At 37.6% G+C, this 24,581-nt stretch overlaps 1 protein-coding gene across 1 annotated transcript; it reads left to right on the top strand.

Moving 5' to 3' along the window:
* Nucleotides 1-4,355: 4,355 nt before the first annotated feature.
* Nucleotides 4,356-24,267, top strand: LOC117656669 (serpin B5-like). The gene is made up of 3 exons (XM_087890269.1): nt 4,356-4,519; nt 6,909-7,076; nt 23,774-24,267. Exons 1-3 carry the CDS (start codon nt 4,472-4,474, stop codon nt 23,933-23,935), a joined length of 378 nt encoding a protein of 125 aa, XP_087746395.1. The 5' UTR covers nt 4,356-4,471; the 3' UTR covers nt 23,936-24,267.
* The last annotated feature ends 314 nt before the right edge of the window (nt 24,268-24,581 follow it).

The following is a 24,581-nucleotide window of genomic DNA, read 5'->3' on the forward strand; positions in this document are numbered from 1 at the left end:
TGTGTAAACAGTGGGCTCATTTAACAGATAAGGTCTGGTGAAACTCTTCTGGGTGTGGAAACCGCTGATTCAGCGTAAAGAGGGAAAGGTGCAATTGATCTTGAAATAATCGTTGCACATAGATCAGGGGTGTCAAACTCAATTTCATTGAGGGCTGCATCAGGGCTGTGATTGACCTTGGGGGACCAGGCAGGTGTGGCCGTGTGGTTGGGTGTGGCTGACTGGGTGGGTGGGCCAATTGGATGGGCATGGCCAGCTTGAACCACTCCCCTAACTGCTGACATGTTTCCTCTTCGCATTACACCAGGCCAAAGCCACACAGGCCCAAGGTTTCCTCTTCACATTGGGTAGACCAGGCCAAGTCAACGTGGGCCAGCCCATTATATTTTCAAGGATGATCCCGTGGGCCAGATCCAACCACATTGCGGGCCTTGTGTTTGAGTCCCCTGATATAGACCATCGTTTATCCATATACAAATATCTAAATTGCTTTGGGCTTCCAGTTTACCAAGAAATAGGCTATACGAACTGCTGCAATAGCACTTACTTTGTGGGTTACTGAGGGTTTGTTTTTTTTTAGATAAATGTATTAAGATTAAATGTTTGATTTATGACAAGAAAAAAGTTATTTGCCATCTGATTTGCCACAGCCCTCTCATTGTGCTTCAGACGTCTAGTTTAGATTCTTCAATGCACTGAGACTCATGTTCTGAGCTTCTACTTCACGGGTGTCAAACTCACAGCATATTGCCATCATGTGACATTTCGTGACATTTTTTCCCTTCGTGGAGTTGCGATGGTTTTGGCCTATGTGTGACGCATCCAGTCCACGGGCTGCGAGTTTTACACCCCTGCTCTACATGTTATACAGGAAACTAGAGGAGGAAGAAGCATAAAGTACATTTGGTACCTTGAGTTATTTATAAAAAATAATAAAGGCGGAATAAAAATAATAAAATAATATATCCTAGTAGAGTAACTTCTGGAAGGGAAGATCCATGCAGTTTCCTTGGCATAATGTACAAATACTTCAATCCCGCCTTCTTCCAGGATGTTTTTCTCTTATCTCAGTCTATCCCTGCAATTTCCCAGAAGTCTCCATCCAGATTCATCCTGCTTAACTTTTCAAGATTAGTCAAAATTTGCTAGGATACCTTTACTGCTAGTCCCTGGACAGCGTGGCACTATTTTTAATAATTTAATATTTTATTTATTTATTTGTTTGTTTATTTATTATTTATTTTATCAAGCATATATAAGATAACAGATAAAAGTATAAACATAATTTGAATATATGAAAAAAGTAAGTAAAAAGGAATATTAGGACAGGGACGGTAGGCACTCTGGTGCACTTATGCACACCCCTTACAGACCTCTTAGGAATGGGGTGAGGTCAACAGTAGACAGTTTAAGGTTAAAGTTTTGGGCATTTGGGGAAGAAGCTACAGAGTCAGGTAGTGCATTCCAGGCATTGACCACTCTGTTACTGAAGTCATATTTTCTGCAAACGAGTTTGGAACGGTTTACCTTGAGTTTGTATCTATTATTTGCTTGTATATTGTTGAGGTTGAAGCTGAAGTAGTCATTGACAGGAAGTACATTGTGACAGATAATTTTATGTACTATGCTTAGGTCGGACTGAAGTCAGCGTAGTTCTAAATTGTTTAAGCCCAAAATTTGAAGTCTGGTGACATAAGGTATTTTATTGTGGATAGAGGAATGGAGGACTTTTCTCATAAAATATATCTGGACTCTCTTGATTTATGTCAAATATGCAGTGCGGGTTCCAGACAGATGAGCTGTATTCAAGAATTGGTCTAGCAAATGTTTTGTATCCTCTAGTTAGTAGTACAACATTACCAGATAAGAAGCTATGCAGGATTAGGTTAACAACTCTTAATGCCTTTTTGGCAATGTTGTTACAGTGGGCTCAGGCACTTAGATCATTAGAAATGAGTACTAATTTATAACCACTTATATATAAAATTATGATTAGTAGCTGCTGGCCTTCCCGCAAACTATAGAATAGGTTTATTAAGATAGCTAGAAATTATGTTTCAATGGTGTACTTCTGTTTTTAGAGCCCCAAGGGCCACTCCCAGGAAGTTTAAAGAGATAGTCATGAATATCCGCCTTTCCACGTCCAGATTCCTCCCCTGCCCTTCTCGCCCTTTCCTTCTTCTCTAACCAGTGATCTCCATTGCTCATGGAGAGTCGTTGTGCCTGGAGGTTGTTGAGTCAAACCAGAGAAGACAGTACCCCAAAAATGTTCATTTTGCGTCTTCCAGGATTTATTGCAGCTTTGTCAGTGTTTCTCTCCTGCCAGACGTCTCCAGTAACTGCCCTACCAGTTCAGAACACTACCTCTTCAAGGTACAACCACTGTATGTTTCTCTCTGTCTTGTTCTAATTCCTGTAGGTGCAACAGGTAAGATTGACATAACCCTGCTTTAGGGCTGATGGACAGTTTGTTGTGGCTCCTTGGTTGGGACGTTGTTGTGTAAATACTTAGATGTTCTGGTGATACAGCTGACTGGTGCCTTTGGCATCATGAAAACACCTAACTATAAGGTGACGTGCTGCCTAGTTGGGATTCTTCATCCCAGTGTCCTGATAGGACTGCTATATCATTGCATTGAATGGGGGAGCGCCACCCAAAATCTGGCAGGATGAAAAACTTAATAAAGTTACTACTTTCCTACTCTGACTGATACAAGCTGGCAAGATGTTTGCTTCCTATTGCTTAGGATTGCTATTCTTGTTCTTTTCTAATATGGAAGGTAGTTTCCAGTTTTTCCAAAGATTTCTTGACTACACCGTTTGCATCTATAATTTCAGATTCTCCTAAATGGTTCATTAGGCTAGAACAGAACAGAACAGAACAGAACAGAACAGAAGGAATTTGTCTTGGTGCATATGCTCTCAGTGTACATAAAAGAAAAGATATATTCATCAAGAATCATAAGGTACAACACTTAATGATAGTCATAGGGTACAAAAAAGCAATCAGGAAACAATATCAATATAAGTTGTAAGTATCCAAGCAACAAAGTTACAGTAATACAGTCATAAGTGGAAGGAATGGTTGAATGAGATAATAGGTCAAGTTTTCCCCTAACTCCAGATTCTTACTTACCTGGAATCAAACTAAAAGACATGGGCAAACAAGACTGGCGTTTATTCATCCATATTACAGCAGCTGCGAGAATGGCACTTGCTCAACATTGGAAAAATGTAAATACACCATATCAATTTATAATAAACAAGATATTGAATTGTGCCGAACTGGACAAATTAACGTATATCCTAAGAGACAAAAAAGAATCCATTACAGCAATTGGGAACGTTGGTATTTATGGTTAAGGAAGAGGACAAATGTAAAATACATAACATAGTATTAAATTTATACTTAATTATAATGAGATAGCATTTAGTATTTAAAATAGTCAACGTAAATTGAACAAAAGGATTTACCGGGATGTAACTATGAATAAGTATTTGGGGGTTCGATACGACCCCCGGTTTGTCCTTCTCTGTGCTTGTCTTTATGTGTTGTGTTGTTTACCCATATATAACTTATATTTGTTCAAAAATTACACTATGTTTTTTATCTGTAAATAATTAATAAAGATCTATTTTTTAAAAAAATAAGTGGAAGGAGATGGGTGATGGGAACGATGAGAAGATTAATAGGAGTGCAGACTCCTATTAATATACATATAATATATGTAATCTAATTATTTTACATTAATCTGAAAGATCCTCGAAAACAGGTCGAAAAAAACCTAAAGAACGGGCCAAAAAAAGCCTCAAAAATGGGCTGAAAAAGGTCCAAAAATGGACCAGAAAAAGCCCCAAAAAATGGGCAAAAAAAGATTGGAAAGGGGCAAGAAAAAGGGGAGCTGAAAAAAGGGCTGAAAATGGTGCGCACGGAAGCCAAAACCGGTTTTTTTGTTTTCCTCTTCTAAATTTAGGTGCGTCTTATAGTCTGAAAAATATGGTAGGTACGTAGGGAGGGAGGGAGGGAGGGAGGGAGGGAGGGAGGGAGATAGATAGAGATAGAGATAGAGATAGAGATAGAGATAGAGATAGAGATAGAGATAGGGATAGGGATTGGGATAGGGATAGGGATAGGGATAGGGATAGAGATATATACTGTAGATATACAGTAGATAGTTTCCTTATATTTTGTCACCTAGGTACTGTAAATCATATTCCTTAAAGCAAGTAGAATAATTGTTCAAGTAGAACAAAAAAATAATTGCGGGGATGGGATGTTTTTTGGTCATCTCATTATCTAGGCGTTAATCTGTGGTTTATCATACTATATTTGTTTTCTAGGCTCGAAAACAACAGCAGCCTTTCTGCGGCAAACACCATTTTTGCCCTCAACTTCTTCAAGAAGCTTAGTGCAAATGATCCTTATAGCAACTTGTTTTTTTCTCCTTTGAGTTTGTCTTCTGCACTGCTAATGGTCTCGTTGGGTGCCAGAAATAACACAGAAGCTCAGATATTAAAGGTATATCAAGATACAATTTATCAAAAAGGGGAAAAAAGGGAGGTTGGCTGTGATCTGGTCCCCACCCTTGCTAGCCAGTTATGAGAACATCTATTTTATTCATTTATTAAATTTATATGATGCTCATTTTGCAATCATGCAACTGTGGGCAGCTAATCTAGCATCTGGTCTAAAAAGTTCCAAGTACACTCATCACCTCAACCTGGCTACACTCCGAAGATGATGCTGTTTGTGCGATTGCCAACTTTCTGATTAGCTTTGGAAAAATGCAGCAAGCACAAGAGATGCCATTATTATCAAGATTCTTTAACTCTGCTCCCAATTCTCATCCAGATTTGGGATTCTGTTTGCATGAGGATGGGAGCAGCTCCTATTTGCTTGGAATGTAAACACCATGCATAGGAAGTCTGATAGGGATTCAGCCCTCTGTGCTTGACTTCTTCAAAGCCATTATGGCAACTGCTGATTATGGAAATAGCAATAGCACTAAGACTTATATACTACTTCGTAGTGCTTTACAGCCCTCTCTAAGCAGTTTACAGAGTCAGCATATTGCCCCCCGCAATCTGGCTCCTCATTTTACCAACCTCAGAAGGATGGAAGGCTGAGTCAACATTGAGCCATTCAGAATCAAACTCCTGAAGTGAGCAGTGAGTTAGCCTGCAATACTGCAGTCTAACTAAGAGCCACCATGGCTCTTAGCAAATGGTATTACTTTGGACAAAACTCCTTAACTTGAAGTCCCAGTGTTGGAAAAACCATTTTTGTGGATCCTAGAGATACACTTTACCACAATTACCCCCAAATCAGGACAATTTAATGATATGCTGTGGTAGGAAAAACATGCTACCCCCAGTTTAAGTCCTAAAATTGACTTCATTTTCTTTTAAATAAAAGGAACTCTGAAGTTAGGGAATGGAGAGATGGACACAGAATCCTGGTTCTGACACGTTTGTGGTTCAATCCAAGATGCCCATAACATTCATTTATTTCTCAAATGTATAGAGTCATTATGAATTAAAAACAGGTCTAATACAATAAAAAACAAAAAGACCTACTCAACAGAATCCACTCAAGGTGGATGCTTCTTAGCTTTCCACCTAGGGAAAAAAGCCAGTTCTTCAAGGTCCATTTGAAGGATGGCATGGTCAGGGGAACTTGAATCTCTGAGGCGAAATTGTTTCAGAGAGCAATATTGTGACAGAGAACGCAAAACATGGCACTGTTTTAAAGATGGCTCCTATAGCAGGTACAAGAACGTTCCTTCTGCTTCTTAAAAAAAAATGTTACGCATGGATTTTCCAACATGGAGAAGTCCAAACATGTGCGGTAAAGTCAGGTCAAGCTTAACTTTTAGGGACTTTATAGACACTCATACTGTATCAGTTTCCTTGGCAACAGTAGGAAAATAATGTTTCCTCATTGTTAATTCAAAGAAAAATGAGACAAAATCAATTCTTGTTCTTCATATTTGCTTCTGTTTTTTGTTTTTTTTTAAATTTGATTTATATGCCGCCCTTCTCCGGAGACTCAGGGCGGCTTACAATGTGCTCAGCAATAGCCTTCATCCTTTTGTATATTTATACAAAGTCAGCTTATTGCCCCCACAACTGGGTCCCCAATTTACCTACCTTAGAAAGGATGGAAAGCTGAGTCAACCTTGAGCCTTGGCGAGATTTGAACCTGCAGTAATTGCAGGCAGCTGGTCTTAATAACCAGCTTAATAACAGGGTGCCTTAGACCACTGTACTACCAAGGCTCAGACTTTGTGTGTAGGAATTCAAGCTTTTCAGCCATTGAAAATTTTTATGCAGGGATTTCTAGTTCAGCACCATTCCCACTAATTCTATGTGATTAGCCACAATAACTACGGAATGTTTAGTGAATGTATTTGCTGAGCATATCAGTCTCTTATGTATTATCACCTGGAAGTATTCAGTGGAGGAGGAACAGGCACAATGTTTCTATATTGTTCTCCACAAAGAAGGCTGGTTTTGATATTATAAACATCTCTTCATTTGAGAAAACTGCTGATTAAAACCATTGACCTTTGCTTCACTGCATTCTTTTGTTCACAGAATTGATAATTTGCTTTTCTAAAAGTCATAATCTTTGTCTGTTTTTTAAATCTAATCCTTAATATTCTAAAATTATTCAAATTCTGTGAAAAGTACATTATCACTACGTATAAAGACTGGAAAATCTGGTGGATGGCTGAGACGTGATAAATGCTCATATAAATCCTCAGTTTGAATTAAAAAGTCAAAGCAAAAGATGAAAGATTTAAGCAGAGGAAAAAAAACCCTTAAGGCTAAACACGTGGTAGAATTCTTTGTATTTCCTATTTATTTGAAAGATTTCTTCTAACATACATTGTCCCCACTTGTAGAAAGAAAGGAAAACAGTGCAGATGATGTTCAGGAATGCAGAATACAACATAGCCTACATATCGGCCTATCGGACTTCAGTTCTTGAGATTCCATATTTTGATAATGAGTTGAGCATGATCATTCTGCTCCCTAAAAAGATTGAAGATAGTTCTACTGGATTGGAAAAGGTGAGTTTTTCTTTCATGAAACAGAATTTAAGCCCTTGTCCATCTCTGGTACTAGCTGTACGCTGTCCTTTTTAATATTGAAGCTTGGCTTTCTGCAATTATAGTTAGTACTATTGGGTTGACTTGTATTTTCCCTTATTTTGAAAAGATGCAAAAAAAAAGGTCTAAAGAATACACTTCAAAGTATTGTATACACAGGGCAATTCCATCAGTAGCTGTTGTGTACAAGGCAATTGATAAGGTTGCCAATAATGTACATGTCAGGGTAGTGATTTAAGAGCTGACCAGCTGCAATGATACACTGATGGGAATGAGTCTGCAAGATTTTTAGCTGTTATCTCTCTAAGAGCCTGTATAATAAGAAGAGGCCCTATTAGGGTGTCTCTCTCTCACACACCATGTGTTCTTTTGTAGATAAAACCATGGGGATGGGGATTTTGCAGTATCCTTCCCCTGTCATGCCTGTAATGCCACGCCCACCAAGCCACACCCACAGAACCAGTAGTAAAAACTTTTGAAACCCACCACTGCATAAATCCATCTTAATATGCTATTCCTGGTATGTGATATTTTGTATACATACAGAGAAAGAAGCACTCTTGTAATCTTTGACTTTTAGGCTTGCTGTCAAACATCAGCCATAATACTAATGACTGTTTTGAACAATATGCAGGTTGTATTACACAAATGGCTATTTTGTATGTGAAATTATGACTGAAATATTTCTGCACCTACTGTATATTGGTTCACACTGTCGGGAAGTTTCTCCTTAGTTTTAGGTTGCTTCTCTCTTTGTTCAGTTTCCATCCATTGCTTCTTGTTTTGCCTTCTGGTGCTTTGGAAAATACATTGCTATTTCTTAGCACACAAGTTTGTTTTAGATTTCACCAGGGGTGAAATCTAAAACTTTTCCTTACCGGTTCTGTGGGCATGGCTTAATTGGTGGGTGTGGCTTGCTGGTCAGGTGACCAGGTGGGCATGGCCAATAATAATAAATAATAAAAATAATAAACAAAGTACACAAAACAATAAGAGGTACCATTCCTTCCTGTGATGTCACAGTAGTCGGAGCAAGCAAAGGATTCTCTCCCGAAGCTGACAGCTCCGTTTGATGAATCTGGCGGTGGATCAAAGCCATCCCGGGAAAAGTGAGGCGAAAGTGAGGGGAACATTCCAGCTCCGAAGTAGAGTAGTGCAACCTACTCGAAGAAGCTGAGGAACTCCCCGGGGTCGATGCATCAAGAAGATGCCTGGAATGGCATCCCAAAGCTGTGACTACATCTAAGCAGGAAACCAAGACATCCCGGTAATCGCATTTAACTTGATTTGGTTTTGAAGAAAAATAAAAATAAAGGAACTTTGAAAGGCATTTCTACTACAACTTTTGATTTTGCTCATTGTATTTAAGCCAGAACTAAGAAGGGTGGCAAAAGGGTTGTGAAGGCGAAACAAAAGAGAGAGAGTGACATTGCTTTGGATAAGATCGTAAAAGATCGTAAAAAGATCGCAAAAGAGGAAAGCTGGATGTTTTTATTCTCAATAAAACAATCTCCCTGCTGCTTGTAAAATTGGGTTCTTTGAAGATCAGGTGAAGGAGAATACTGATTTGTTCAAGCTGTTTTGGACACTCACCCTGGAAGCTACAAGTAGGACGCCATTTGCATGAGCTGTTAATTTGGAAAATCTTCTGAATGCGAAAGTCAATTTACGTTGCTCTTTGATTACCATCTAGTGGTTAACTCTGGGATTTAATCCACAACTAGCTTGATTCTCTTTTCTCTTTGAGAAAACATTTATTGTGTTTGGTCTGATAATTATTATTATCCACGGGTTGTTATTATTATTGAGCATTTGATAGATATTAAATGAGAATTGTTAATTATTAATTGATTATTTACCTCTTAATTGTAAAACTAAAACTACATCTTATTTGCCTTAACTAATTGCGCTACTTATTATTTTGAAGATTATATCAAAAATAGATAGATAGATAGATAGATAGATTTGTAAAGTTATTAACTGTTTATCCACCAATTGATTGTAAAACTACAGCTTATTTGTCCTAAGTAATTGCTCTTCATATTTATTATACTAAAGATAGACTTTAGAGTTATTGATTTCAATTCATTTTCTAATTGAAGGATTGGTTAAGTAGTGTAATTATTGTTAGAGAAAACTATTTGGTTGATTAAAACTATTTGGTTGATTAATCCATACTTTACTAGGAAAAATTTTGAGATAAAGTAGTTTTATTACTACGAAACTGAACGATATTGACAAAGAAATGTGGCAGTGCATGATTGATTGTAGAGATCTGTTAGGCCTATCCAAAATGGCTACGACCATGACAATATCTAAGAAGAAGACACTTACATCTTCCTCCTCCCACTCTCCAATTCCACAGATGTTAAGAAAATCAGCAGAAGATGTCTCACCCTCTGGTAAATCCCTAGCCATATCCCGAGAACTGCAAGACATTCTTAAATCTATACAGGACACGGTACTTAAGAATCAAGATATGTTAGTTAATAATCAAGAAAATACTTCTAAAGTACTTGAGGAATTAAAATCAGATGTGGCAACTTTAACAAACAAGACAAGGCAATTCCACACAAGATTTGAAGAGATCCAGAATACCTTAATCAATCATGAAGAGCGACTTCAAACTATTGGGGTGAAAACAGCCAAAACTGATAATAGATTAGAAAAAATGGATTCTCACTACACTATGATCAATAAAAAGATGGAAAATGAGATAGTGCTGCTTGAGATGGACAGATCTGGGTATTTTCTACGTTTCCAGAATGTGGTGGAGGAAAAGGAAGAATGTCTCAATAAAGTGATGGGAGAAATAATTGCAGGAATTTTAGGACTGGACCAACTTGACGTAATGAGGGATGTTGATGAAATTTACCGCATTTACACCAGTTACGCCAGGCGTCATAACCTCCCAAGAGACATCCACATTCGTTTCTCTAAGAAGACAGTTCGGGAGGAAGTTCTACAGAAAACCAGGGACCAGTCATTCACTTACAGAGGGAAGCGTATTATAGTACTACCACAACTACCAAGACGTGTACGGGACTCTAGAAGACAATTCGACTTTCTTACAACAAATTTAAGAAAATACAGAATTCGGTATCGCTGGTTACTGCCAGAGGGGTTATTGTTTACATGGCAGAATCAGAGGATTAGACTTGAGGCCCCACAAGACGCACAGGAATTTTACCAATCTCAGTTCACTCTTTTTGATCGAGAGAGTGAAGGGTAACCAGAGAGTAGGAGTGCAGAGGATATTATACAGGAGACAAGGATGAAAAGTCAGGATGAACAGGAGAAGAAGACGAATGGAAAGGAAAAGGTTGGAGATGGACTTGGATTGCAAGTGGAAACTAGATCACGAAAACAGAAAGCCACAGGTAAGTGAGGATATGGAAGAGGGGCTGCACCTGTTTTCGGTGAATATTAATGGTCTAAACGTCCCAAATAAAAGAAAGAAAGTTTATCTCAACCTACAAAAACAACATTACGATTTAATTTGTCTACAAGAAACCCACATATGTAAAAACCAGCAGAGGGTGTTAGTTTGTCCCAAACTTGGGAAACTGTATGTATCCCTGGCCGACCAGAAAAAACGAGGTATTGTGGTGTATGACCGCAAAGGATTAGTGACTCAACAATTATACGCAGACAAAGAGGGAAGAATATTGTGTTTGGAGATCAAAATAGGTCTAAAACTGGCTCTACTAGTAATTATCTACGCCCCCAATACTGATCAATTTAAAAAAAATTGTATAAGCAGATAGCTGATCTCGATTATAAAAATGTATGTATTTTGGGAGATTTTAATGCAATCTCCGATGTAGGTAAGGATTATGAACCAGGGAGGGGATCCCAAAAATATGCAAAAGGACAGAGAAAAACACTACCAAAAACTTGGGACAAATTGGCAACTGAAGTAGGACTGTCAGATGTATGGCGAGATCTACATCCTAAAGAAAAACAATATACTTACTTCTCCCCCAGGCATCGGTCGTGGTCACGGATTGACATGTTTTGGTCAACATCAGAGATTAAAGAAATGATTAAAGAATTGGAGATAGGTACAAATGCATGGGCAGATCACCATCCTATAATAATCAAATGGGCAGGGGTTAAAAAAAAAAAAGACGGAGATGGTCCATGAGACCTGAATTAATGAAGGATGAGGATTTTGTTAATATGATAAAAATGGAATTACAATTTTTTTTTATGGAAAACAAAAGAGAGGATACTTCTTTACAAAATACTTGGAATACTGCTAAGGCCATAGTGCGAGGATTGGCAATAAAATACTCAGCCCACAAGTGGAAAAAAGAAAGGTCAAAGAGGGTGGAGCTAATATCAGAGTTAGAAAAAGTGGAAGAGGTGTTGCGATTAGACCCACGAAATCTTAAATCCAAAAAGAAAATAGAATTAATTAGACACGAGATATCATTAATAGACCAAGAGGAGTTGGCAGACAAAATTAGGAAAAGCAAACAAAAACAATTTGAACATGCGAACAAAGCTGGGAAATGGTTAAATTATAGACTAAAGAAAGAGGCAGAAGCAAGAAAAATAGAATACCTACAGGATAAAAATGGAAATTTGGCAGTTAATAGGGATCAAAAAGTAAAAATAGCCCAGGAATTTTACGGTGCCCTATATGGAGAAGAAAAATGTCAAGAAAATAAACTTGGGGAATATCTCCAGAAACTTCAATTGGAACCGATCCCCGACTCTTTTAAACACACTTTAAATAAAGAGATTACTATTGGCGAAATTGAAAGAGCTATTAAGAAGCAAGCGGGGGGGGGAAAGACCCCTGGGCGTGATGGTCTCCCAAGTGAACTATACAAAAGTATTATTGACTTGCTGAGTCCTCAACTAAAGGAGGTATTTAACGAGGCCTTAACAGATGCCAAGATACCTCAATCCTGGAGGGAAGTTTATATTTCATTGATTTCAAAGCCCAACTCGGACCGATCACTAATTCAGAACTACAGACCAATCTCACTCTTAAATGTCGATTATAAGATCTTTACGACAGTACTAGCAGAAAGACTCAAAATATTTCTTTCCCACTTCATCCATCAGGATCAAAATGGCTTTCTACCTTATAGACAACTTCGAGATAATGTAAGAGTAATTTTAAATGCAATGGAGTATTATGAAAGGTATTCAGACAAAGATATGGCAATGGTATTCGTAGACGCCCAAAAGGCCTTTGATAGGCTCAATTGGAGTTTTATTACACAACAATTAAAAATTATGGAATTTGGCTCTAAATTTATAAATGCAATTCAGGCTATATATACTAAACAGTCGGCTAGGTTGCTATTTAATGGAACAATCTCTGATGAGATTAAAATCACCAAAGGTACTAGACAGGGTTGCCCTCTCTCACCGTTATTATTTGTTTTAACTTTGGAACCACTTCTCAATATAATCAGGCAAGATAAGGATATTAGAGGCCTGAGGATTAGGGGAGAAGAATACAAGCTCCAAGCGTTCGCTAAGGATCTTGTATTCATCTTGGAAGATCCCCTAACTTCAGGTCCGATACTGCTAAGGAGAATTGAAGAATATGGAGAAGTTGCGGGATTAAAAATTAACAAAGATAAAATTTAAATGATATCCAAAAACTTAACAGAGGATCAAAAAAATAAGGTGCAGGAAGTTATGGGACTTAAATTTACTAAGAAGATAAAATATCTAGGGATTTGGCTGACAAACAAATGCTCTAATATTAAAGAGACCAATTACTTCAAGCTATTGGCTGATACAGTAGAGGACCTAGATAGATGGAAGAATATACAGCTTTCACTTTTGGGCAGGGTTGCTGCAATCAAAGCCCATATCCTCCCACGGTGGATTTTTCTATTTCAAACGGCTCCTGTAAATTTGGATAAAAATTTCTTTAGAAAATTGGAACAGGCAATAAGCAAATTTATCTGGCAAGGGAAAAAACCACGAATTAAGAGAAAATTATTACAGGAACACAAAACGAGGGGGGGCTTGGGGCTCCCAAATTGGGAGTTATATTACCAAGCCTCGTCCCTCCTTTGGATAAGAGACTGGGTATCCCTTTCGAGGAAACGCATATTAACGATTGAGGGATTTGATCTTCACCAAGGCTGGCACTCAGCTTTATGGGCACAACAAGGAAAACAATCTAAATATTTTACTAACCACTATATTAGAAGAATTTTAATAAAAATATGGGAAAAGGTGAAGAAACAAACTTATACCCAAGTTCCTAAATGGATGGTCCCACTGGAGATAGCAACCTACCTGACCAGTGGTGGGATTCAATTTTTTTAACAACCGGTTCTGTGGGCGTGGCTTAGTTGGGGGTGTGGCTTGGTGGTCATGTAACCGGGTGGGCATGGCTACCTGGCCATGTGACCGGGTGGGCATGGCTAGCTGGTCATGTGACTGGATAGGCGTGGCTAGCTGGTCATGTGACCGGGTAGGCGTGGCTATCTGCATAGGGACTACTCAGAAGGCTGAAAAAAGTCATTTCTGACTGGTCCTCGCACTTTTGACCGGTCCTCGCACTTATGACCATCCTCACATTTATGCCCGTTGTGGAATTCTTAACAACGGTGTCACTCATTTCACAACTGCTTCTCTTCACCATGGTGACAAGATAGGGCAAAAACGTAAAATGTGAGGACAGTTGTAAGTTTGAGGACTGGTCAAAAGTGTGAGGACCAGTCAAAAATAACCTTTTCAGCCCTCTGAGTAGTCCATATGCACAAAAGGACTACCCAGAGGGCTGAAAAAAGTGATTTCGGACAGGTCCTCGCACTTTTGACCAGTCTTCGCACTTATGACTGGTCATCATTTATGCCCATTGTAGCATTCTTAACAACCATGTCACTCATTTCACAACTGCTTCTCTTCACCATGGTGACAAGATAGGGCAAAAACGTAAAATGTGAGGACAGTTGTAAATTTGAGGACTGGTCAAAAGTGCGAGGACCAGTCAAAAATAACTTTTTCAGCCCTCTGAGTAGTTCATATGCATAAAAGGATACAGCAATAGAGAGGGATGAAGGAAGGGAAGGGAAATTAGAGTAGGAGTGAAGGTAAGAGAGGGAGGAAGAGAGGAGGAGAAGGAGAAAGGAAGAGGAAGTAGGGAGGAGAAGAAGAGGGGGGAAGAGAAAGTAAGAAGGAAAGAAAAGAGAGAAGTGATAGGTTTGAGGAGAAAGATTGCTGTACAATAAAAAAGATGAAAGGGAAGAAAGCCAACCCCAAACAAATATAAAGATATTAAGATAAAGAATGAATGGTTAAACTTTAAAGAATATGTTGCAATATTTTCAGGATCAGACTCAATAAGATCAACAAGAGTTAAAGATTTAACTATATATTCTTTATTTACATTAGGCATTCTATATTCACTGAATATTCACAGATAGAAGCAAGGGAAATGGTGTAGGTAGCTCCTTATATATACAATGAGTGGAGCTATATGTGGGAGTGGTGAATTATGAATACATTAAGAAGTGAAGAATAAGTTAACCCCTGATACCCTGTCTGTACACTATTTACACATTGGAGAATAAGGCATTTACATCTGACAAATCCCCCTCTAAATGCCGATTCGTTATACAACACCAGTTACATTCAGATTCAGGACAATACAAAACATACAACTTAGAGGTTAAGTATTTATGCTGTTTAGAAGGTAAAGGCTTCGTTAATATATCAGCTATTTGTTCTGAAGTGTCGCAATGCACTGCTTTAATAAATCCATCCTGAGATAATTGTCTCACATGTTTAAATTTTATATCTATATGTCTGGACCTTTGTCCAATGGCATCAGATCTAGATATTTCAATGGCTGCTTTATTGTCTTCATGCATAACAAAAGGCAGAGCAGGTTTTTTCCAGACATCTGAAATTAAATCATTAAACCATACAAGATTATTTGCGGCCTTGGATAAACAAACATATTCCGCTTCTGTTGTTGAAGTAGCCACTAGTTCTTGTTTACCAGTGTACCAGTAAACTGGACAGTCATTTAAGAGAAATACATAACCAGATGTGCTTTTTCTGCATGAGGTGTCTCCAGCCCAATCTGCATCTGCATAACACGTAAGCTTTGGTTCTTTAATATCATTAGGTTCTAACATTAAACAAAAGTCTAGTGTACTTTTTAAATATCTTAAAATTCTTTTAACAGCTTCCCAGTGGTACATTGTTGGTTTGCTGACATGCCTAGATAATAAATTGAGTGGTAAAGCGATGTCCGGTCTAGTCCAATTAGATATGTAAAGGAGTGAACCTATGATTGATCTATAGAATGTATTGTCCTTGAACTCGGGAGAAGATTCATCAGAATTCCTTAGAAAGTCAGTTTGCATAGGGGTATCACAAGGTTTGGCATTGTTTAAGTTGCATTTATTTAAAAGATCTATGATCTTATCTCTCTGGGTAAGTTTGAATCCCCTTTTTGTCTTATTAATTTGGACACCAAGGTATTTGTTTACCTTGCCTAAAGATTTCAATGAGAAATGTTCATTTAGTTTAGTTACAAAAGTTTCTCTTCTTTCTTTATGTTTTCCTATGTATAAAATGTCATCCACATAAATCAATACAAATTCAATGTAATCATCACCCCTCTTGACAAAGAAACAATTATCAGCAGTGGTAGCGTTGAAGTCCATGGTCTTAAGTACTTTTACTAAACAATCATACCACCGTTTACCAGATTGTTTTAGCCCGTATAAACTCTTGTTTAACAACCAAGTCTCATTTTTGTTTGTGTATGGACTATGAGGTGCTCTCACGTATATTTCTTTATCTAATTTTGCGTGTAGGTACGCAGTCTGTATGTCATATTGGAATACATCTAGATTGAGTGCTGAAGCTACCACTAGAGCTGTTTTGACACTCTCTGTTCTTACAGTGGGGGAATACGTGTCAGTATAGTCCTCTGGATATTTCTGTGCATAACCCTGTGCAACCAATCTAGCTTTGTATAGAGTATTTCCTCCCTCTAAATTCTTAATTTTATATATCCATCTGGTACCAATAATTGTCTTATCTTTAGGTGCAGATGCAGGTGTAAATACATTTAGTCCTTGTAAACTTTCCATCTCTTTCTTCATTGCTAATTCCCATTTTTCTTTTTCTTCGTGAGGAAGTTTTAACACTTCCTCGTATGTATTGGGTGTTGTTGGTTCACCATTCATGTGCATTACATAATCCTTGTATTTATTTGGCATTTGATTTCTGGTGTTTCTAATGATTTTCTCGGGTTTACTATCGTTATCATGCAAATATCTTGCTTCCTTTTTTGTTAGTGTGTCTGTCTTTATTTTGAGTTGGCTATTTGTCCAAGTTTTAGTTTTGTTTCTATATTTGTTGATATTTTGTTTTTCTATAGTCCCTTTCTCATGAGATTTTGTATCTTCATGTTTATTTGGGAATATCTCATTAAGATGTAATTTAGACCAGTTAGCTTGTTCATGGAACACAGCTGTTCTGGAGACTATAAATTTGTTGTTACTATCAATGAATCTGTATCCTTTAGTGCCAGTCTCATATCCCATAAATCTGAGTCTCCTGGACACATTTTCTCCCTTTCTTCTTAATTGTTTAGGTATGTGTACGTCTGCTGTGACTCCAAATATATGCATGTGTGCTAATTTTGGTTTTCTATTATACATCACTTCATATGGTGTCTTATTTATAATGCTGGACCATGTTCTATTTTGTGTGTAATTTGAATAATGTAAGGCTTCTGACCAGAATTGTTTGCTTAAGCCAGCATCTTCCAATGTGCATCTAATCATGGTTTGTAATGTGGAATTTTTTCTCTCTGCAATCCCGTTTTGGAACGGAGAAAATGGATTAGATGTGTAATGTAACATTCCTTTGTCTTTTAACCATTGTGAGAATTCTTTAGACATGAATTCGCATCCTCTGTCTGTCATAATTTGTTTTATTTTGATGTTGTGTTGTGTTTCTATGCGTTTGTAAAATTCTTTAAATTTTTGAAATGTTTCATCTTTGTGTTTTAATGTGTAAACAAATCCATAGCGGCTATAATCGTCCACTATTGTCAGGAAGTAACGTTTCCTATAAGTGATTGATGGGGTTAATGGACCAACTAAGTCCATGTGTACTAAATCAAAAATTTTGTTAGTTGATCTGGTAGATTTTTTTGGCCTGGGACTAGTTTTTAGTTTTGTAGATTTACATACTGAGCATTCCAGATAATTTTCACAATTTTTTATTTTGACACCTTCTGCGTGTTCAGTCATTTTTTGCACTACAGGAAAACTGGCATGTCCTAACTTCCTATGCAATATGTGAGCACACTCATCATGAATTGGTTTGCCTATCTTTGGCTTCTTATCGTTGTGTGCATCTGTGTGATCATGAGATATTTTACATTCATCATTGTCACTGTTGCTAACATTCTCATCATCTATCTCAATACAATCTTCCATATTTGAATCAATGTTATGTAACCATTTTTCTTTTGTTATTAGGTAAGGTAGTCCTCCTTTAGTCACCACAGTGCCTACATTTATTTTATTCTTTTCCAAAGTTGCCTTTCCTTTTGAAAAGACAATGTTAATGTCAGAATCTCTGCTTAGTTTTATGGCACTTAATATGTTATGAGGTATTTCAGGTATTAGTAATACCCCCTCTATTTTTCCTAAACCAGGTAAGGTTACATTTCCTCTACCTAATACTTGAACCTTTTCTTGGTTAGCTACCTTAATTACAAATTTATCTTCTGCAAATGAAGACAATATACTTTTGTTATTAGTGGTGTGATTAGTTGCTCCAGAATCAATAAGCCAATTATTGTTCTCACTTTGTTGTGTGTTAGTGTTGTCTTGTTTATTTAATCCATTCAGTGAACCAGACTTTCTATCCTTTGAATTGTCTCTGCCCCCTCTATTCTCTCTGTGATTTGGTGGGCTCCTATATCTATGCCTTTCTATGGAAGGCTGTCTATAATCGTATTTGTTTCTGTATTCTGATCTATATCTTTCTTTTAAGAATTTTGGGCAATCTCTTCTATTGTGTTCCCTGGATCCACAATTATGACATTTAAATGTTCCACTATATTTTTCTTGGAAAGCTACTTTCCTATATGGTTTATGTTCTGTGTGATTGTTAGAACGATTCCTTCTAGAATTATCTTCTGTTATCAATTTGTTAGATAGACTTTCTATGGATAAATACCCTAGATTGATTGTGTCTAAATGTGACATAAAATTGTCCCATGATGGATCAAGTGAGTTGATAATGACACTTTTCATTGTTTGGTCTGAAATCACCTCCCCCCTCAAATGCAGTTCAGCTCTTATTTTGTTCAAAGATATTAAATGTTCACTTATGGAAACCCCTGGTTTTATCCTAGATGAAAAGAAGTCTTTAGATATCCTTGTGGTGGTGGCTACACTGTCACTGTGAAACAAATTAAACATGCATTGAATAATTTCTGAAACAGTCAAATTTGGCTTAATGCTGTGATACATTGCAGGAGACACACTAGATATTATTAAGAAAAAAGCTCTATGGTGTAAACAATCTATTTTTAGTGTCCAAGGTCTTTTTGGGGGACTAGTGATAAAAAACAGTAAGTTTTCCTTCATAAAGACAACCTGGAGCTGTTGATACCATTCTTGTAAATTAATGCCATCAACCCTTAGTTTTGGGAAGTCACTGGGTAAATTTCCGACATTATTGGGTCCATTACTTACAACCTGAGGTAGTCCGTGGTCTCGTAAATGCAGAAAATTGCAAAACGGCGTGGGGATGCTCGCTACGAGTCTGCATGATCTTCTCTCCTGTTCATGTCTTCCCGGATCGTCAGCGTAGTTTCGCGCATGCGCGTTGCTCATTTCTTCTTCGGCGTCGTCGTGGAAGGTTCTCCTCATTGCGGCTTGCTCGCTCTGCTCTTCTTCAGATGAGTCGGTCTCTGGTTCGACTTTGGGGGTTCTGGCGACGGTGGCTGTTCTTCCTCTTCTATTGAGAGCGTTGGTGCTTGCTTCGGTCTGCGGCGTAGGGCGGTATCGGCAGGGCTCTCTGGGTTCCGGCGTCAGCGTTCTAGTAGTCAGGATGGGAGCGGGCAGGTCTTGAGGCATTGGCTTGCTCGTTCGCTTTTTTGGTGTCTTTTTAGTAATTTTCAGTTTTGGCCCAAATGCAGCAAAGAGCGTTTTCATCGCTGATTTTATTTGGTGTTTTGTTGGATCTTCCTCGCTTTCTGGTTCTGATTCTTCTGAGGTGTTTGAATCTTCCTTTTTGTTTTCGTTGTCTGATAATATTTTTCGCGCCAGAAATTTTGAATTGAGCTTGCTGATTGGCTCTGCTTCGTTCATCTTGGAGGCCGGTTGAAACCAAGATGGCCGCCATTCAAATTTTTGCGCGGGATCATCGTTTTTCTTCTTTGTAATGATTTTCTCCGCAGTCATATTACTCACTATTTTTGGATCTTTGGGTTTTTCATTGGTGATGTTTTTCTCTCTCGCTGCTCCGCTGTTCTTCAGCATATCTTGGAGGTTCGCGATGAGGCTTTCATCATTCTTCTGACTTTTTAATAGTTTTAATATCTCTGACCTGAGTTCGTTATTTCCTATTTCGGTTTCCTCCTGGTCATCAATTATTTCTTCGTCTTCAGTGGTGTATTCTTCGGATTCTCTCGAAATTGCATTGGTGGATTCGTTGATTATTTCTTGTTCCGTTTCCATTTCTTTGCTGTAGGCCCTGGTGTTGGGCCTATCTTTCTTAGACATCTTAAAGCTTTTTTATTGAGTCAATTAACCATCCTCTGCTACCAGTTTGTTGCAATATTTTCAGGATCAGACTCAATAAGATCAACAAGAGTTAAAGATTTAACTATATATTCTTTATTTACATTAGGCATTCTATATTCACTGAATATTCACAGATAGAAGCAAGGGAAATGGTGTAGGTAGCTCCTTATATATACAATGGGTGGAGCTATATGTGGGAGTGGTGAATTATGAATACATTAAGAAGTGAAGAATAAGTTAACCCCTGATACCCTGTCTGTACACTATTTACACATTGGAGAATAAGGCATTTACATCTGACAGAATAAAAGAGAACAATTATGAATAAATAGTAATAATCAGAAACACACATACAATCATACAATGTATTTTCTTTGAACAGAGTATTTGGCCAGTTCACAAATTTAAACAGTGTTTAGTCATTTCAATTAAATTTACAATTTCTATATTTCCTTTTTGCCATATTTATTCCTCATCTATTTTTTTAAAAAACCAATATTACCCTTCATCCTCATCTCTAATCTTAATCAAATTCAATTTTTCCCTTCTATTCTATATTATACCCCTTTCCATTGTCATCTATTTTTATATCCATCGTCACATTGATTAATTATGTAATATTACAGTTGTTTAATACAAATTCAACATTTTAATATAAATCAATTAGTTATATAACTATCTTTTTTGTATATTAATCAATATGAACATGAATATTCCAATTATTTCCATGGAATCCAATTTCTTACAAATCAATTAATTATATTTACCAATAATAATAAACCAAATAATTTCCCCCATATATTCCTCCAAACCACAACTTAACCATTTCTGCTTTCAACACAATATACAATTAATAGTATCTCAATTATTACAATTCCCTAGTTAAATAGAGCTTTTTTTCTTTTGTGTTTTCAAATCTTGAACTCTCCTCTTTTGCCCTAAATTTCCCATTGTTTGCAGTTTTGCACCTACCTTTTTTGGTGAGGAAAAAGAAAAAGAAATCTCTCTCTGCCTCATTTTGCCACGTTGCAGCAAAGACCCTGCTTTACTTTCAGTTTCGCTTTTTCAGCATAGCTAGGGGGAAAAAATCTGCTCCAGCAGTCTTTGCAGAAAGCAACAGAGCCCTGGCAAAACAGCTGAGAGCAAATCAGCTGAGAGTCTGGAGGCTGATCTAATCAACTTGTGCTAATTAACCGATGCTGAAGCTGAAGGCGCTGTTTTTTCTTGCTATTTGCTTGCAAGGAGGTAAGTGCTGCAAGGCACAGGCCAAAGGGTGGGGGCCATCCTCACCACTTAGCCCACCCTTCCGCCCCCTTGCCTCTTACTGCCCCCTAAGGCATTCCACTGCCCCCCAGGGGGTGGTACCGCCCACTTTGGCAACCACTGGCTTAACTGCTTAACTACTTAACAACCAAAGTAGAATCCCACCACTGGGTCTACCCATTTATTTTTGCAGGCGTTGGTCTACTCATTTGTTTTCTTTTAACACTGATCAGCTGTAGGGCAGCCCTTTGAAGCCCCACGGCAGCTGCGAGGCCAATAAAATTATAAAAAAACACTGAACCATTTGTTAAAATGCTGGCTCGCCCACCCCTCGCCCAGTGGTGTGGAGGGGCGGGGCGAGCCAGCAATTTAACAAACGGTTTGGCCGAACCGCCTAGAACCGGCAGAATCCCACCACTGTACCCAACGGCTTATAATATAAAAAGAAATTGGAGCTACAACACCCTGATGGATGGAGGAGGGAACTTAATATCAAGAAAGGAACTCCAAGTAAAAGGAATAGATATAGATTGGTGGTCATATGCCCAAATTCAAGCTAGAGTCAGAAAAGACAAACAAGAGTATGGTATTTACCAAACGACACAACCGTTAGATAGACTCCTTCTGGGTGTTGAAACAAAATTTATATCTAAGACCTATAATCTTTTGTTATCAAGTTATACAGCTGAGGAGATAGTAAAAGATACGATGATTGCCTGGGGAAGAAACTTAGGAAAACCAATACAACTTGAAGAATGGCAGGGAATATGGAATAGGTCAATGAAATTGACATTATCAGCTGCATTTAAGGAGAACTTTTATAAAATGATCTATCGGTGGTACCTCCCACCACATAGGATACCTAAAATGTTCCCCAGATCCTCGGATAAATGTTGGAAGTGCAATTCGGCCAGGGGTACTTTCTTTCACCAGTGGTGGACCTGCCCTCAGATCAGGAAATTTTGGGAAAAGATTCAAAAATGGTTGAATGAGATAATAGGTGCAAGTTTCCCCTAACTCCAGATTCTTACTTACTTGGAATCAAACTAAAAGACGTGGGCAAACAAGATTGGCATTTATTCATCCATATTACAACAGCTGCGAGAATGGCACTTGCCCAACATTGGAAAAATGTAAATACACCATCAGATCAATTTATAATAAACAAGATATTGAATTGTGCCGAACTGGACAAATTAACGTATATCCTAAGAGACAAAAAAGAATCCATCTATTACAGCAATTGGGAATGCTGGTATTTATGGTTAAGGAAGAGGACAAATATAGAATAAATAATATAGTACTAAATATATACTTAATTATAATGAGATAGTGTTTAGTATTTAATATAGTCAACGCTAATTGAACAAAAGGATTTACCGGGATGTAACTATGAATAAGTTTTTGGGGGTTCGATATGACCCCCGGTTTGTCCTTTTCTGTGGTTGTTTATATGTGTTGTGTTGTTTACCCATATATAACTTATATTTGTTCAAAAATTACACTAAATGTTTTTTATCTGTAAATAATTAATAAAGATCTACTTTAAAAAAAAACAATAAGAGGTACCAAAAACCAACTTTCACACTTTACACACACACAACACAACACAACACAACTGACTCACACACAATGTAAAAGCAGCTGCACTTGACCCAAAATGGCCCCTGCAACAAGCAGGAGCCTCATACAGCCACAAAAAGCTCAAAAACCAACTTTCACACTTTTCCCACACAAAATGCCACATACAGCTTTGTGAGATTTTTTGTGTTTGTGTAGTTAGAATGAAACACTACAGAAACACACCAAATCTCAGAAAGCTGCACAAATATTTTATTTTATTATTTTATTTTATTTATATTTTAGATAAAAGCTGCTAAATTTAAACTTCCTTAACTTTAAATTGCTATGTCTAAAAAGAATAAATAAAACTCCTTTAAAAAACCCCAATTAACTATTTTTTTAAAGCTCCCCCCCAAGAAACAACCCCAGTTACTTACCAAATTGAAGGCACAAGTCAGGCAGGCAGGCAGATTGAGTTGCTCACCGATTGGATTGATTACAGGCAGGCAGATTGAGTTGCTCACTGATTGGATTGATTGCAGGCAGGCAGATTGAGTTGCTAGCTGATGCAATTGATTGCAGCAGCCGAAGCAAGGCAGGAAAAGAAGCAACAATCTGCCAAGTGGGCAAATGGGGACCGGGCAATCGGGTGGGCATGGGGGCCAGGGATTTTTGCTACCGGTTCTCCGAACTATCCACCACCATCACTACCGGATCAACTGATCCGGTCCAAACTGGGAGCATTTCACCCCTGATACACACACACGTCTGGGCTGTTGGGTAAACAATTCTAGAACTAGTGACTCTGCCAGGTGGCTCTGGCTTATATTCCATGTTTGTTAAAGTATGTAATTGAGTTAGAAATTGATGCACTTTGAATTTAAAACTACATTTATATTCCTACTTTTTCTCCTGGTTCTAAGGTCTACATTTGTGACGTTAGGATTTTTCTATCATTGTGAACACTTGCATCATACTTGTGTTAGAATATCAGGATAAATCATAGTGTCATATAAGCAGAAATTTCTTTCTCCTTTAATGCTTTTCATCTTATTTTAGTTGGAGAGAGAAATTACATATGAGAAACTCATGGACTGGATCAATCCAGAGAGGATGGCCCTAAGAGAAATTGAACTCTCCTTTCCCAAATTTAAATTGGAAGAAAAATATGACCTGAAGCCAGTTCTGAGAAGCATGGGAATGACAGATGCATTTGATTAGGACAAGGCAGACTTCTCTGGAATGTCAACTAACAATGATTTAGTCATATCTGAAGTTGTTCACAAATCATTCATAGAAGTCAATGAAGAAGGGACTCAGGCAGCTGCTGCCACTCAAGGTTTGCATTTGAATTCAAAGTTGACCATCCATTCCTCTTTTTTATTATCCAGCGATCTACAAACAGCATCCTGTTCTTTGGTAGGTATTGTTGTCCATAATGGGTGCATCCAGCAAATGTTGGTACAATGGCTCTGACCCTTAATTCCTCATCAGATTTGTTTAAATATTGTGGTATTGAAACTTTCACTACCACACTTACGATCTTCTGTGTAATTGGGGTAGAGATAGTTCCTTCGTAATATTCTATAATACTGGATTTTAATTCTTTCTTTCCAGGATAGAATCATTTTTAATCAATTCAAGAAAATAAGTTTTTAGTAATTGTAAATTATTGGGTTTTCTGGAATAAAAATTGGGATAAATATTTAATACAAACCTGAATAAATTGTAAAAATATTCATTATCAGCACGTGAGTTTTATCTGATGATATATATATATCACTTCTCTGGAATGTCAACTAACAATGATTTAGTCATATCTAAAGTTGTTCACAAATCATTCATAGAAGTCAATGAAGAAGGGACT

The sequence above is a fragment of the Pantherophis guttatus genome, chromosome 3 (assembly GCF_059756535.1).
Source record: "Pantherophis guttatus breed Tessera chromosome 3, ASM5975653v1, whole genome shotgun sequence".
Taxonomy (NCBI): Eukaryota; Metazoa; Chordata; class Lepidosauria; order Squamata; family Colubridae; genus Pantherophis; species Pantherophis guttatus.

Coding starts and splice junctions, on each gene's coding strand:
- LOC117656669 (XM_087890269.1), top strand. CDS start 4,472: ATGGTCTCGTTGGGTGCCAGAAATAACACAGAAGCTCAGATATTAAAG. Junction 4,520..6,908: donor CAGAAGCTCAGATATTAAAG/GTATATCAAGAT, acceptor CCCCACTTGTAG/AAAGAAAGGAAAACAGTGCA. Junction 7,077..23,773: donor GTTCTACTGGATTGGAAAAG/GTGAGTTTTTCT, acceptor ATCTTATTTTAG/TTGGAGAGAGAAATTACATA.